The sequence below is a fragment of the Lasiosphaeria miniovina genome (genome assembly GCF_030549165.1).
Source record: "Lasiosphaeria miniovina strain SMH2392-1A chromosome Unknown B0T26scaffold_6, whole genome shotgun sequence".
NCBI lineage: Eukaryota > Fungi > Ascomycota > Sordariomycetes > Sordariales > Lasiosphaeriaceae > Lasiosphaeria > Lasiosphaeria miniovina.
Window position 1 is genome coordinate 2204504 of NW_026848225.1, and position 13758 is coordinate 2218261.

Sequence of the window (13758 nt, forward strand, 5' to 3'; positions counted from 1 at the left end):
TCTCAAGCGGCCTCTACTAATTGCAGGAGTGACATGTACATTAAAAAAAGGGAGGTCAGGACCTAATTAGTTTACCGTCGTTGGGTTGGGGTTTGTAAATCGGGTTGGTCCAGGGTCCGCGTAAAGTGGATCTAGGTTCTCACCTGGCCACACCACAGAGCCTCCAACGGGCCCACCCGCGCCTAAGATCCAAAGGCATGCTGATGATCTGATCCATAAACTCGGCCATTAATTCGGGACAGTCATCCGGGTCATCGATCCGGGTCGTCAAACCGGGCCATGATCCCCTGCCCACCACCACCCGCCGCATTCATCTAGACCCGCTCTGTTTCACAACAGAATGCCTGGAATTGGAAGCCGCTCCATCGCAAAGAAACGGACTGTAAGAGAAGAAATGCTCAAATTCTTGAGACCCTAGGTACGCTTCGTTCGCACTCAACACCCAAGTACCAACCGGCTTAATCCACAAACGAAACCCGACTGCCCTAGGGCCACGCAAAAACGCCGTTCTGAGCTCACACCTGGCCGAAATCGCAGTAGTTTTCGTGATCCTGAATAACCCAAAACAAGTTTTCTGTTGCCCGCGCCGAGACGGAATGAATAAGATGTTAAAACTACAAACTATCCCAACATTTGACCCAACCGAAGCAGTTCAAGTATTCTGAAATCGAAACGCACCCGCTCCTGCCTGTTCTTCCCCCCTGCCAGCCCCAATAATCAGCAGGTCACAAAAAGTTGCCGAAATCAATCGTCAAACTTGATGCCGCCCAGGGCATTGGTATTAATGGGCCCGCCTCGGTAGCTGCCCTTCTTCTTCTTGTTCTTCTCCTTGGTGAATCCCTTGCCCTTAGTCACGATTAGGTCCTCGTGCGCCTTCTGGCCCCACTCATGGCCCGCATACGCATTGGATGCTAGGCGCGGGTCGACCTGGATGTCCTTGCGGACGCGCGAGAATGGCGTTATGGTCTGCTTGTCGCCGTCCCCCTTTTTGCCTCTATTGTTTGCCTTGATGGGGTCCGGTGGGAGCGGGGCGAACTTATCAACTGGAAAGAATTGAGGTGAGGTTTTGCCCAGTGTCGCCGACGAGTCGGACCCGTTAGTGGGAGAGGTATCCTTTTTCTTGGTATCGATCTTGGGCACCTTTGCCATCGAGCCTGAATCCGAATCCGAATCCGAATCCGAAGAAGATGAGGAGTCGCTGTCATCAGAAGATGAGTCGCTGTCGGGCAAGGGGACCTGCGCAGCCTTTTCGTCTGAGGCCGAAGACGATTCGGAGTCGGAATCCGATGAGTCTGACGAAGATTCAGAAGGCTCTGAAGAAGAGTCCGAGCTGGAGTCCGAGGCCGATTTTTTGACAATTTTTGGTTTAGTGGCTGTCTTGGCCCCCGAGTCCAAGTCTGAATCGGAGCTGGACGAATCCGACGATGAGTCGGAGGAAGAACCCAGTGCGGAGGCGACCACCTTCTGCTTCTTGGTCACTAGAACCTCATCCTCCGAGGACGATGATCTACTCTCAGAAGCAGCTTTCCGCTTTAGAGGATTTGCCGCGGCTGCCTTCTCAGTGTTGGTGGTTCTCGCGGCTTTAGTATCCTCCTTTTCACTCTCGCCGTCGCTGTCCTCACTGCTGCTCGATTCGGAGCTTGACGAGTCGTCGTCCTCTGCGACGTCCTCCATTTCTACGTCGGCATCTGCGTCGCTGTCGCTATCTGACGAGTCCGAGTTGCTGCTTCTGCTGCTGCTGCTGCTACTACTACTACTCTCGTCCTCGCTGCTGCTGACCTTGGTGACCTTCTCAACAGCCGCCTGTATGCTTGTTCCGCTACCGCCATTGAGGGACGTCTGCCAAGTCTGGAAGACAGTAACCAGAGAGGGATGGTCTACGCTGGAAGTCTTATCTGCCCCCTTTTGTGATTTGACCCAGCCCTTCTTGGAGCGCTGCTTTGTAAATGCGCGGTGGGCGTCGGTAAAATCGTTTTCAGTAAGGAAGGTTTCGACAAGGTCCATAAGATGCGCGGGGGGCTGCGTGGATGAACCAACCGACTTGCTAGCCTTCTCGGGTTTGGTAGCCTTACTTTTCGTGGCTTTCAGCTTCTTGTCCTTGATTGGCGCCATGGTCGTCGGCGTTGGGTCTTGTGAAGAGGACCCCAGATGTTTGCCTCGACTTTTGTCCTCGGCGGAACCTGGATTGTTGGAAAAGAGCCACGAGGGAGGCGAGGGCATGGGCAGGATATTCGTCGAGAATTACCCAGTCCTTCGAATATCGACTTCCTTGATGTAATGCGGAGACGGGAATCTTTCGCAGGATGGTGAAATCTCAATCCCTTCGTTCGAAAAATTCTGGGTGTTGGCTCTTTCCTTCGCCGCTGACCGCCTTAATTTTTTTCTGCCAGGAATCGACCTAATTGACCCTTGCATGATGTAGTGGGGCTCGTCTCTCAGACCCACCCTTGTTTTTGTTCCTGGGAGAGGCGGCCAGAAAAAAGGGCAAGTGGGGTTAACGTCCTTACCATCGCAATCAACCTGCTACGGCACCTTTAAAGAGAGATTCGTCTGAAGATGAGACGGAACCTTAAGCTGGCAAGTGCTAAAATCCTTTTAATACGAACATAAGGCACATGATTTGCTTTTGCGTGGACCTTGGGTTCGTTTGCCTTAGACTGGATTGTTTACCAAGTCGCAAGTCGGTGATGTAGTGGAATTGGGAAAATGGTTACGTCACTTTTCAACCCACCGGGTTGCATCCGGGTTGTAAGACTTTGCATAGCTTTATATTGGTACAGATCTCTGTTTTCACTGGGACGTTATGAGTGAGATATTTGGCGTTTCAGGATCTAACTCCATTTGAATCCCTCTATTGAGATGCTGTCTCGACATTGGATATCATATTGCCCACGCACCCCGAGAATCCTCTAGCTCTTTACCACATCGATCCCACACCTCGAGGCCCGTCAGAGCGGTGCTACCGAGCATAAGGACGCCGATGGGGCCTGGGGATAGAGGCGACCAACCGACGACAGATCCCGGGACCGAAATGTCCAACACGTCCGCCGTGAGTCGGCGTAGAATCTTGCGCGCCTCGTCTTTCTTCTCCTTTTTCTTCCTATTCTCCAGCTCCGTCGCTACGGCGCTGTCACTGCCCTTTTCATCTATTCCCTTCTTCTCCGACTTCGAGTCGGACACACGATTCTGAGCACGATACAACCCAACAAGCCTCAGCCCCCCAACAATAATCCCGCACAACAGCGAGAAGAACCAAAACCGGTTGGCCTCGACGCGAAGCATCGCTGCCCGCTCCGTACCCCAGGGGCCGTCTAGCCCCTCGACGCCGAGGCCTTCGATGAAGGTCAGGCTCTCGAGCAGCAGATACATGCCGTTGAAGGAGCGACTCGAGATGGCGAGCCACGTCTCGAGAGATTTCGCCGTCTTCCCGGCAGGGGAAGCAACGAAGGAAGTATACAGGGTCCATGCAGCGCCAAAAGCCTCGAAGAAGCGGAAGAGGCGGAAGTAGCGCCTCGTCAGCGCGCAGCTGGCGCGCAGGCGTTGGAGGACTTCAACCGACAGCAATGCCGGATAGCCTGCTGCTGCGGACTGGCCTGACGTAGAAGAGGAGCACCAGGCCGGAGAAAGGGTGCAGGCCACGGAGGACAGGCTAGACACTGTGTAGAGGGCAGCAGCGCGGGCAGGCGCGACAAAGATGAGCACCTGCGCCAGCGCCTGCAGCCATCGCAAGATGCGCTCGAGGCCAGCTGTGCGACGTTGACGCATTAGTATTCGTAGATATCACCCACACACACGCACACATAACGCCGGTCCTGATATCCTCCACATCCCAAGATGGTGGAGGAGGAAGGCCAAGGGGTATTAAAACAATAAAGGGTAATAAAAAGAGAACCAAACTCACTAGCATCCGTCACAAACTTGACAAACTGCTCGAAGCCGCCCACAGGCTCAACCATGCTCATCTGCACGGATTGAGACAATATCTGGGAGCCTAGCACCACGACAACTGCCTGCGTGAGGTGGTCTGTCCCTGGGCCCCTCAGTATGTCCACGCGTAATGTACTCGAACTTTCCCCTTTCCCTTTCCCTTCGAGTTAATTAAGACGCCGAGTCAATAGAGACCGAAATGATAAAAAGTTGTCATACAAAATATTGAGATATAAAACGATCGGCCGGTTGACTCTAACCAAGGTAATTAATCAACGGCTCGTAGTTTTCGTTTGGGCAGCTATTCGCAGGTTAGGTACAGTACTGTTACCTCACCTGGGTGCTCTAAATGTATGGAAATAAAATGCGGGGACATCTCATGCTTGGCATTCTGCAATCTGACCAACAACAACTTGCGACTCCTGTGCCCCATATCGTATTCCTTCACAGACATTCAACTAAGGATACAAATATTCATCAATTTATTGGACTCTCACCCCCCCTCTCTCTCCAAAATCCAGAACCATTTTTGCAGCGCGAGACAACTTGCAAAAAAGTTTAAATACAATGTAGCCCTGTAAAATCTGGGCCAGTCTACGGACCACGAGATATGCACAATGGTACATTACAGGCATTTTCTTCTCTTAAGGAAGCAAGCCCGCAATTCTCTATAGGACTCGCGGCAGTTGCCTTTGGGCAAAGAAAATGCGCCTACCCATTTCTATCGTTCATCCGTCTCTCACATTCCCGGAGATATCAGCTTGCCCTTCTCTCTTGCGTCATGCTCCCAGCCGCCAGATAGAGCTTCACCACCCGACTTCTTGGCAAAGCTTTGCATGCGCGCTTCGAGTTCGGGCCGGAAGTGGCGGATAAGTCCTTGGATCGGCCAGGCAAAGGCTTCACCGAGGGCTGCGGATTTGTTAGCAACCGGCCGGCATTTTCGTCGTTGGGTCAGGTAAAACTTACCACAAATAGTGTGTCCCTCCACCTGCTTCGTCAACTCCTGGAGCATGTCAATCTCCCTGTCGCGGCCGAGGCCCTTCTCAAATCGCTGCATGATCTGCTCGGTCCACTTGCTGCCTTCGCGGCAGGGCGTGCACTGGCCGCAGCTCTCGTGGCGGTAGAAGTGGCTGAGGCGCGAGATGGCGCGCACTACGTCGGTGCTCTTGTCCATGACGATGACGGCCGCTGTGCCGAGACCTGACTGGCTGTCCTTGAGGGCATCAAAGTCCATCAGCTGGTCATCGCATACGTGCTTCGGCAGGATGGGTGTCGACGAGCCGCCGGGGATTACGGCTAGCAAGTTATCCCAGCCGCCGCGTACACCGCCACAATGCTTGTCGATCAGCTCGCGCAGGGGGATGCTCATCTCCTCCTCAACCGTGGCCGGGTTGTTGACGTGGCCACTGATGCAGTACAGCTTCGTGCCCTGATTGCGCTCGCGACCGAAGCCGGCGAACCAGCTGCCGCCGCGTCTGCAGATGGTGGGCGCCACCGCTATCGTCTCAACGTTGGCCACGGTTGATGGGCAGCCAAACAGGCCCACGGCGGCTGGAAAGGGCGGCTTGAGGCGCGGCTTGCCGGGCTTGCCCTCGAGCGACTCGATCAAGCTAGTTTCCTCGCCGCAGACGTAAGCGCCAGCGCCGCGGTGGACGTAGACGTCAAAGTCGTAGCCAGATCCGCATGCGTTCTTGCCAATGAGCCCATCGGCGTAGGCCTCGTTGATGGCGTTCTGGAGAACGGCGGCCTCGTGAATGAATTCGCCACGGATGTAGATGTAGGCGGCAGAGGCGTTCATGGCGCGACCGGCTACCAGACAGCCCTCGACTAGCTTGTGGGGGTCTTTGCGCATAATCTCACGGTCCTTGCAGGTGCCCGGCTCGCCCTCGTCGGCGTTGACCACTAGGTAGCGCGGCTTGGTGTCCTTGTCCCAGTCCTTGAAGTTCATGAACGACTGTGGCGAGAACGGCTCAGTTAGTCAAAAAGGGCCAATTGATGCCGGACAACAGCGGCAACAGAGCTACGCACCCATTTGAGACCCGAAGGGAAGCCAGCTCCGCCTCGGCCGCGCAGTCCTGACGTCTTGATCTCGCCGATGATCCAGTCGTGACCCTTGAGCAGAATCTCCTTGGTCTTGTGCCAATCGCCCATCTTCTTGGCGTGCTTGAGGTCCGGGGGGTAGCGGCCGTAGAGGTTCTGAAAGATGCGGTCCTGGTCCTTGAGGCCACCATAGGTGCGCTTCGGGGCGGCCGTGTCCTGGACCGTCGCAAAGGAGCGGCGACCCGGGGCATGGTGGGCTGGAGTGGCCGAGCTCGTCGATGCCGATACGGCTACGGACGCGGCTACGGCCCGCGACAACGTCGACGACGCTGTAGACGCCCTGGCCGGCACCGTGCTTCGTGACAGCATTCTGGGCGGCTTGTGTCTGCTCGGCAGAGCAGAGGTGGGATGCCAATTGGCAGGCGAATGGGTTGGTGTTTTCTTTCGGAAGACGAGGTGGTCGAGTTGCTGCGGGTCTGGGCTCAATTCAGCGGCACTTTGGAGGGAGATTTGGATTCGGGCTGCGCTGATTGGCCTGCCGGCTGTGGCGAGCGGTTTTGTGTCGCATGCATGCAGCGAAACGAACTGGCTGCCAGCTGGCAAGTAACGCACTCGAGCTCTCCTCAGTGCCAGTGTGGGGAAGCTCCTGTATGTATAAGCTCGCTCGGTGGACCTGGAGCTCCCGTTCTGTCCCACCTCGCTCTAAGTAGCAGCCCAACAGTTGCGACGAGAAGAAGCAGGTCTTACCGCGACAGACCGCACTGCAGCGCACTTTCACGAGGAAGCTACGCCCCTGGCACCTCATGGACCGGGTATTGCACTTGCCCCCTCGTTGATAGACAGGCACATAAATCAACTCATCATTAACTGCGCTATCAATTGGAACCTGACCTTCGCGCTGAAGCTGTGAACGGGACAATGCGCTACCGCCTGAGCCGACCATCTTCAGCACCCCAGCGACGCCACCCACTCTCCCGATAAAGCAACCCGACGCAAATTCTTCAACAAGTTCTACACGTCTGTATTGCCCGGTTAGATTCAGCGATGGCAGCCCCAACCTCGACTTCTGCAAGCAGCAGCAGCAAGCGGCACTCGATTCTCCCGTCAGTGTCCCAGGCAGGCCCGAAGCCGCCGGTACAGTTCTCGTCATCCATCACGATCGCCGACTCGGCGCTGCTGACGGGATCGCACATGATTGTGGTCGGCTCTGAGAGTGTGATCCACCCTCGGGCGCGGCTGGATTCGAGCGGCGGGCGCATCACGATCGGCCGGCGGTGCATTGTGCACGAGCGCAGCATAGTCGGCGGCAACGCCGCGACGGTGACGCTCTCGCCGTCGCGAGGGAGCAAGACGTCCGACATGCTGCTCTCGCCGCTGCCGTCGTCCGCGGGGGTCACGCTGGCCGACTATGTGCTGGTGGACGTGGGCGCTGTGATCGAAGCAGGCGACACGGTAGTGGGCGAGGGCACGACTGTCGGGGTCGGGGCCAGGGTGTGCGCAGGTGCCGTTGTTGGAAAGGTAAGAAGACGACATATTACCTGGACCTGCTTGAAGGAACGATGTTGACAAAGAGAGCAGCACTGCACACTCACTCCACACACGGTGGTTGCGGCGGGCGATGTAGTGCCGGACTTCACCGTCATCTACTCTAAGGGCCTGCGCCGGAGAGACTTGCGCGGCGTGCCGGAGCTCAGGAACAAGGGACAGGCGCGCCAGATTGAGGTGCTACGGAGAATGATACCCAGTAATCCAGGAAAGTTCAGTAGCTAGAAATAGTTTTACTCGCAACTCTTATTTGAACAAGTGTAAAGTCTACATTGCTTTTCAATTTTGCGTCTCAATATTTCTGTCGCGCTGTTGAGGCCGATCAGGAAACCAGGGTATGGTGGTACAGGATTGCGGTTGTAGTCAGGACGGCCGTTAAGTGACAGAACCATTGGCACGTAGATACCCCTTTGACCACTGGTATGATACCATATGTAAACGCATTCGACAACCTCAATACACCATGTGGCTGGGACAAACGCCTCAGAGATACCTGATCTTCATCCATTCACTCGTGCCCAGCCCTAGGTTGAGTCCGTTTTCAGCCCACCACCTCCTCACCTTGGTCTGGTCACCAAGCGAGTCCTCGAGCGCCTCCTCGACATCCATCGTCTTGTACTCGACACGTCGGCCCTCGGTCATGCCCGGCAGCTGGCCATGGGCATACCTATGCCACCACTCGAGAACGGAGATGTGGGCGTGGTATGTAGCGTCGATAAGAATCTGGTTATCAAACTGTATCTTGTTATCGCCTCGTAACTCACGCCAGAGGTCTAGCACCTTGGTCTGACCCCAGCGGCTCGCCATTCTGCACACGCCGTCCTGGTTGCCGATGGGGATCCCGCTTTCCTCCCACCAGCGGATAACATCGACCTGGCCCCACTGCGCTGCGAGGAGAAGCGAGCGGCCAGGCTTGGGAGGGACGGCAGGGTCCTTTGATGCATCTCGCCACCACTCCAGAACGTGCAGGTGGCCCTTGGAACTCGCCATCTCAAAGGCCGTCTCTGTATACTTTAGTGGGAGCCCTGAGCGCCGCCACCACTCCAACACGTGGACAAAACCTCGCATGGACGCGCCGTTTATAGCCTCGGTGTCGTATTGCTTCTCGAGAAAGGAGGGCGACCTCGCCCACCAGTCTAGGATGGCGGTCCGGCCGTAGTATGCAGAGGCTTTGGTTGGTATCGTCTTGCCGTCAAAGCACTTGAAGATGTGAGGGCAGTTGGACTCGATGTACGAGAGCACACCCGTCAGGGAGAACTTGAAAATGAGGTGGACAGCCAAGGCGGACAGGTCCTGAAACGACGACGGCGCTTCCGCCAACTTCTTACAGATGACGTCGGTGATGGCCGTAAGGAGTGTCCATTCAAGCTCGTGCATGAAAACTTGGAGCGGGTCATTGGGGTCTCTGGGCTCGAGCCGCCAGCCTTCGCTTGTGGGCATGGGGAGATTCGTGAAGACGCCGAGTGACGTCGCCAGCTCCCAGTCGTTGGTATACTCCAAGATGATGCTCCATATCTCGGGGGGTAAGCTAGAGTTGGGCCGTTTACCGGCGGCGAGAGCGATTCTCTGCTGCACGGCGGCAAATTCCACGTTGTGGCCGAGCTTGAGGACGTCAGCTTGGTTCTTGACAATGCCTAGTAACTCGTTGAAGGCGTCCCACTCAACAACGCGCTTCGGGTTTGAGCCGTCCTCGAAATGCCAGAGAATAGGCGGCATAACCCTAACCCAGCCCCACTTGCGATGCAGCTTGCTCATCTGCCGCCTGGTGACGGGGTTCTCCCACATGTGCGTGGTCATACCGGGAATCAGGAGTATCCTCTTGGAGGCGTCCCAGCCCCTTAACACCTCGAGGAGCAGAGTGTCGGATATGCCGCACATCATCTTGGCCAAGGAGTCGGCATCGATGGGTGCGAGGACAAGCAGGTCGGCCCATTCTACCAGCCCAAAGGCCTGTTGCTGGCACGTCTCGATCTCCTTTGCGCTCGAGCCGTCAGCGCCGCCCTTTTTCAAGCTCCGATTCTGGAACACCATAATCTCCTGGGCCAACCTATGGGTCATGTCGTCGACGATAGCACGCGTGGTGATCTGTGAATCCTTCGAGAGGCGCACGGCAATCTTCTCTGCGCAGGCCACATCTTTGGGGCCGTTGGCCGCCACCAAGAGACGCAACTTCCGAGGGCGCTGTATCTCGTTGATAGACGGGGTTGAGGGCCCACGATCGAGGGCCAGACGGCGACTGGTCGTGGCGCTAGCCGTGGGGGAATCGGCGGCCATATTGGCAGAAAATCTATCTCTGCCCCAGACAGGGAGATGGCGGTTGGTTGGGGTTCTCGCCAAGCAATTAGGAGCAAGGCGTGCCTGGGCCGATCGAGGTGCGGCTAATCTGGCTGTCCGAACGAGGTGAGCTGCAGGCGTAACGTCTTGCTCCCGTCAGGCTTGAGGAGATGCGTAGAGAGTCGTGCGTCCCGGGCCTAGCAAAGGGCTCGATCGGTAGGCTGGCGGTCGATTTGTTGGGTCGCTACACTTGGGCTAGCGAGAGCACGCGATAGAAAATAGGAGAAGCTCGAACTGCGCCCGTCGCAATTCTGGGGCACTGTTGGTCTGCTGGAACTAGAGACTCGCGTCTTGGAAAAATTGACAAGTTGGCGGCAGAGAAGACGGTATCGCGGGAGGAACACGAGCTGATCTGTCGGTGAGCTGGAGGCGTGGATAGGTCAGGTTGGCGCTCGAATTCTTGGTCTGACGTTGCTGTTACCCAATGGCAAGCAGCGCAAAGCCAATCGCTGTGCGCTGTGCCACACCCCTGTCTCGGGGAATCGTGGTCTGTTAGCGTCTGCCAAGCCCTGCTCTCCAATGGGTGGGGTGAGCGGGGGTGGTGGGGGATCATCCAGATCTTTCCGCCTCATCACTGCCAACTTTCCAACGACACGCCTTAGGTAATCATTGATGCAGTCCAACTTCAAAAGACGCAGACAATTGATCGAAATTCTCCTTTTTCGAAACTTTGTGCTCCGTCTCTCTAGTACTGCTGCCAGTATGCAGCTGCCTGCATAGGCACATATACTGTCTCCAAATTCTCATTATGTCCTCCCTGACTTGCGGATACCAACATTCGATTCAATTGCAAAAAGACGGGGAGAATGCCGTGAAGCGGAATCTCGAGGATGTACTCTGACAAAAATGCCTAACTGGCTGTGAGTTTTAAACAGAGGAGGGAGAAGAACGAGGTTTTCTGCGGACGTGCTGGTCGCATGCGTGTTTCATCCGGGGCCGGAGTCCGCCGTTATGACTCGCAGGGACCCTCAACCCTTCGGCTTAGGGGTTCCGGACTGAGAGCGCAAACAGATTTCAGTGGAATGACTCGAAAAGCTCTCAACAGCTATGTCTTACGGGGAAGCAGACCGGCGGTGTACGGGCCAAGTCTTTTGACCAAGACATGTCTGTCACCGGGGCCTTGGCTCATCGGGGGACCAGAGAGTGCATATTCTAAGAGCAATGCGGCCTTTTAAATGTTTCGTGTGTTTTGTTAGGGCTAGCCTGGTGGGCTGGGTTTACTTGCGCTTCGCTTGGGAGCGAGGAGCGAGGAGCGAGGAGCGAGGCTCCCAGCTTGGTTTGATAGTTAGGTGCCCTCCACGGATACCTGCTCTAGGGCTGGAACAGGGCAGGTATTCGACCGCACACGGCCAGGGCTGAGATGCAAGGTAACCTGAGATACTGGGAACGCTCGGGAGGCGGCGTTGCCGGCAAGTTAGCCGTCAGATCTGCCGCCGCCGCAGATCAAAGAGAGCAGGTCCCGCAGTCGGATGCAGAGTCGGCTATGTTGCATGGTGCCAGTCGTGATGGGCAGTAAGGGCAGCTCCCGGTATTAGGTGTATGGATAATGTCCAGCTGTGACCACAACAGGAACAGGACCAATCGAATGAACAGCATGCCGCCCGGATCCCTCCCGATTTGCCCTTAGCACCCCTGCGTTTAAACAATGGGGAAACCGGGAATGCACAAAACAAGGTTTAGCTAGGTAGTAGACCCTGGTCTGTCTGTTACTATTGTTCCTAAGATTGTCATTCCTTTAGCCCGCTTCTAGATCAATTCAAGTTCTAGGTTCTGGCTCGCCTCACTTCTCTGGGTCCGGGGAAGGCCATTGTACAACAACACAAACTTGCTGCGACCGGGGAAGAGGAAAACACCATTCCGGCAGCAAAGAAGACGCAGAGTTGGACAAAAAATCCTCACGGGGTCTGTATTCAAGCTCATCTTATATATATTTTCTTGTCGCCTTTTCAACAAGCCCTCTTCCATTTCCACACCCGCTCCGAGCTTAATAGATCGGCCACTCTCCTAACCTAGCTATTCACTAAGACGCTGCTAAATACCTTTTACTTACGTCCGTAAGCTTCTCCCTCGGCCCAAGCCACCAATCATCTAGGAGATCAAGGTTTGGAGAAAAACTTTCTTGGTCCTCGTGCTTGTTGCGACACCCCCAAACCGACTCCCATTATCCAGACGAGTTTCCTGCTATTTGACGGCAAAGTGAGAGCAACTCCAAACTCACTAACCCGGGGACTTCTCGGAAAAGAAGGATTCCGAGAAGGCTTCTGGACTCCGGACACCACTTCATCCTCTTGTTGTGCTTCTCCGGTGCCGGGACGACGTCGTTAGGTGGATTAGCTCGATCCAACCTGCTACCTCCCACAACCGACCAACGCACACACAACAAAACATTCTCAGTTTCCGCGATGCACATTCAACAAGTTCTCTTGGCTTCCAAAATGCGGAAGTCAAACCGCGAGCTCGCCGACGTCGCGCGCGAGGCAGAGTTGGAGCAGTCCCTCGAATTCCAACGGTGGGATTCAATCTGGGAGGCCCACGAGTTCATCAAGGCCTTTGTCCAGTCTGGCTGGGCCTCGTACTCGTCCTCCATTACCATCGACTGCGACCTAACCCTAGACGACCTCCACCAGCTCGGCTACCTCCCCAGATCCCAGGGCACGCGGGCGTGCCGACGCCTTGTCCGGGTGCCCGTCATCAACGAAGAGATTGGGGTCGCGCTCTGGCAGAAGCTCAAGGCCATGGTCGCCGCCGTCGACGGGGCGACAAGTGAACCAGACAAGGCAGAGAGAGCAAAGACGAACGAGAGCCTCAGCAAGAGCCAAAACGGAAACAGTAGCAATGGCGAAGACGACAGTAAAGTTTCAGCCAAGATCGCCCGCGAGCGCCTGAAGCAGGAGGTCAAGGCCATGCGCCAGGAGCATAAAGAGGAGCGGAAGAAGAAGCAGAACAGTCGCCGCCAGTCACAAGACGAGCAACCAGCCGCCCGCCCACAGCCAGTCTGCGTATTTTGCCGCGAAGGCGGCACGGGGTCGTGCAAGATCCCAGCCGAGATCGTCGTGTCTCCAAGCTCTCCGCCCATGGCGCCGAAGCAATCCGGCAACCAGCAGGAAGCACGAAGCAGCACCAACTACCTGTCGCCAAAGCTCAGCCACAGCCAGCAGCAGCAGCAGCCACAGCAGCCCCCGAGACGGAGCGGCATCTTTCCCCGCCGCCGCAGCAGCGGCAGCCGCGCCGGCAGCCGCACCGGCTCCCGTAGAAACAGCTGCTCCGAAGCCCCCCAGGGCATCTTCTGGCAGCGCGAGGAACCTAAGACGAAGACGGCAGCAGCAACAGTGACAACCACACAGATATCGGCAGCGGCAATCGAGTCCGGCAGAGCGGCATCCGCAAGCTCTGCCGACGGAAATAACGAGAAGGACGCGAGCAGCAGTAGATGGGGCTCTACAGACGCTGGAGCCGACGCGGCTGAGGCAGCGCAGCAGCACGGTTCGCGGCTGGGAAAGCTGACGGACAAGCTGCGGTTTTCCAAGCTGGTCGGCAGCCTGAGCATGTTTGGCGAGAGCATCTCGTACGGTTACGGCAACCGCGTCTATCCCATCCGTGCGGCGGCCACGGCGTAAAAGAAAAAGAAGACAAAATGAAGTCTGGAGAACTTCATGACGGACATATTAATTTAAGCTACCGCGGCCTTTGAGTATTTTCCTTTCGGTTGCATGGCATGGGAATCGGTTGTAGTCAACCAAAGCGATCATAAAGAAACGAAACCAGAGTGCCAAGGGGGGGAGGGAGTTTATGACGAAGACGAAACAAAGACGACGAAGATGATCACCTCTGCAGCCGAGCAAGCGAGCGAGCCTTTGGACGGATGAATGATGAGAGTGGGTGTGGGGGCACGAAAAAACATAATAATAGGAA

The 13758-nt window shown here is 56.0% G+C and overlaps 6 protein-coding genes across 6 annotated transcripts; 2 read left to right on the forward strand and 4 right to left on the reverse strand.

Annotated features, from left to right (window-relative positions):
* Nucleotides 1-744: 744 nt before the first annotated feature.
* Nucleotides 745-2112, reverse strand: B0T26DRAFT_679016 (SRP40, C-terminal domain-containing protein; the record flags this gene model as incomplete). Its single annotated transcript, XM_060440305.1, has 1 exon — nt 745-2112. One exon carries the CDS (start codon nt 2110-2112, stop codon nt 745-747), a length of 1368 nt encoding a protein of 455 aa, XP_060292934.1.
* A 768-nt stretch (nt 2113-2880) lies between these two features.
* B0T26DRAFT_754803 (peroxisomal biogenesis factor 11-domain-containing protein) lies at nt 2881-3962 on the reverse strand (the record flags this gene model as incomplete). Its single annotated transcript, XM_060445868.1, has 2 exons — nt 2881-3746; nt 3902-3962. 2 exons carry the CDS (start codon nt 3960-3962, stop codon nt 2881-2883), a joined length of 927 nt encoding a protein of 308 aa, XP_060292935.1.
* A 330-nt stretch (nt 3963-4292) lies between these two features.
* Nucleotides 4293-6524, reverse strand: B0T26DRAFT_722314 (uncharacterized protein). The gene is made up of 3 exons (XM_060442583.1): nt 5956-6524; nt 4894-5881; nt 4293-4836 (listed from the first exon to the last, which is right to left on the reverse strand). The coding sequence occupies exons 1-3, from the start codon at nt 6334-6336 to the stop codon at nt 4667-4669; spliced, it is 1539 nt and encodes a 512-aa protein (XP_060292936.1). The 5' UTR covers nt 6337-6524; the 3' UTR covers nt 4293-4666.
* Nucleotides 6525-6673: 149 nt separating this feature from the next.
* On the forward strand, nt 6674-7783 carry B0T26DRAFT_722316 (trimeric LpxA-like protein). Its single transcript, XM_060442584.1, has 2 exons — nt 6674-7485; nt 7546-7783. Exons 1-2 carry the CDS (start codon nt 7012-7014, stop codon nt 7735-7737), a joined length of 666 nt encoding a protein of 221 aa, XP_060292937.1. The 5' UTR covers nt 6674-7011; the 3' UTR covers nt 7738-7783.
* On the reverse strand, nt 7784-10249 carry B0T26DRAFT_722318 (uncharacterized protein). The gene has a single exon (XM_060442585.1). It carries the CDS (start codon nt 9784-9786, stop codon nt 7996-7998), a length of 1791 nt encoding a protein of 596 aa, XP_060292938.1. The 5' UTR covers nt 9787-10249; the 3' UTR covers nt 7784-7995.
* Nucleotides 10250-11783: 1534 nt separating this feature from the next.
* On the forward strand, nt 11784-13463 carry B0T26DRAFT_786022 (uncharacterized protein; the record flags this gene model as incomplete). The annotated part of the gene is made up of 1 exon (XM_060446778.1): nt 11784-13463. Exon 1 carries the CDS (start codon nt 12249-12251, stop codon nt 13461-13463), a length of 1215 nt encoding a protein of 404 aa, XP_060292939.1. The 5' UTR covers nt 11784-12248.
* Nucleotides 13464-13758: the final 295 nt, after the last annotated feature.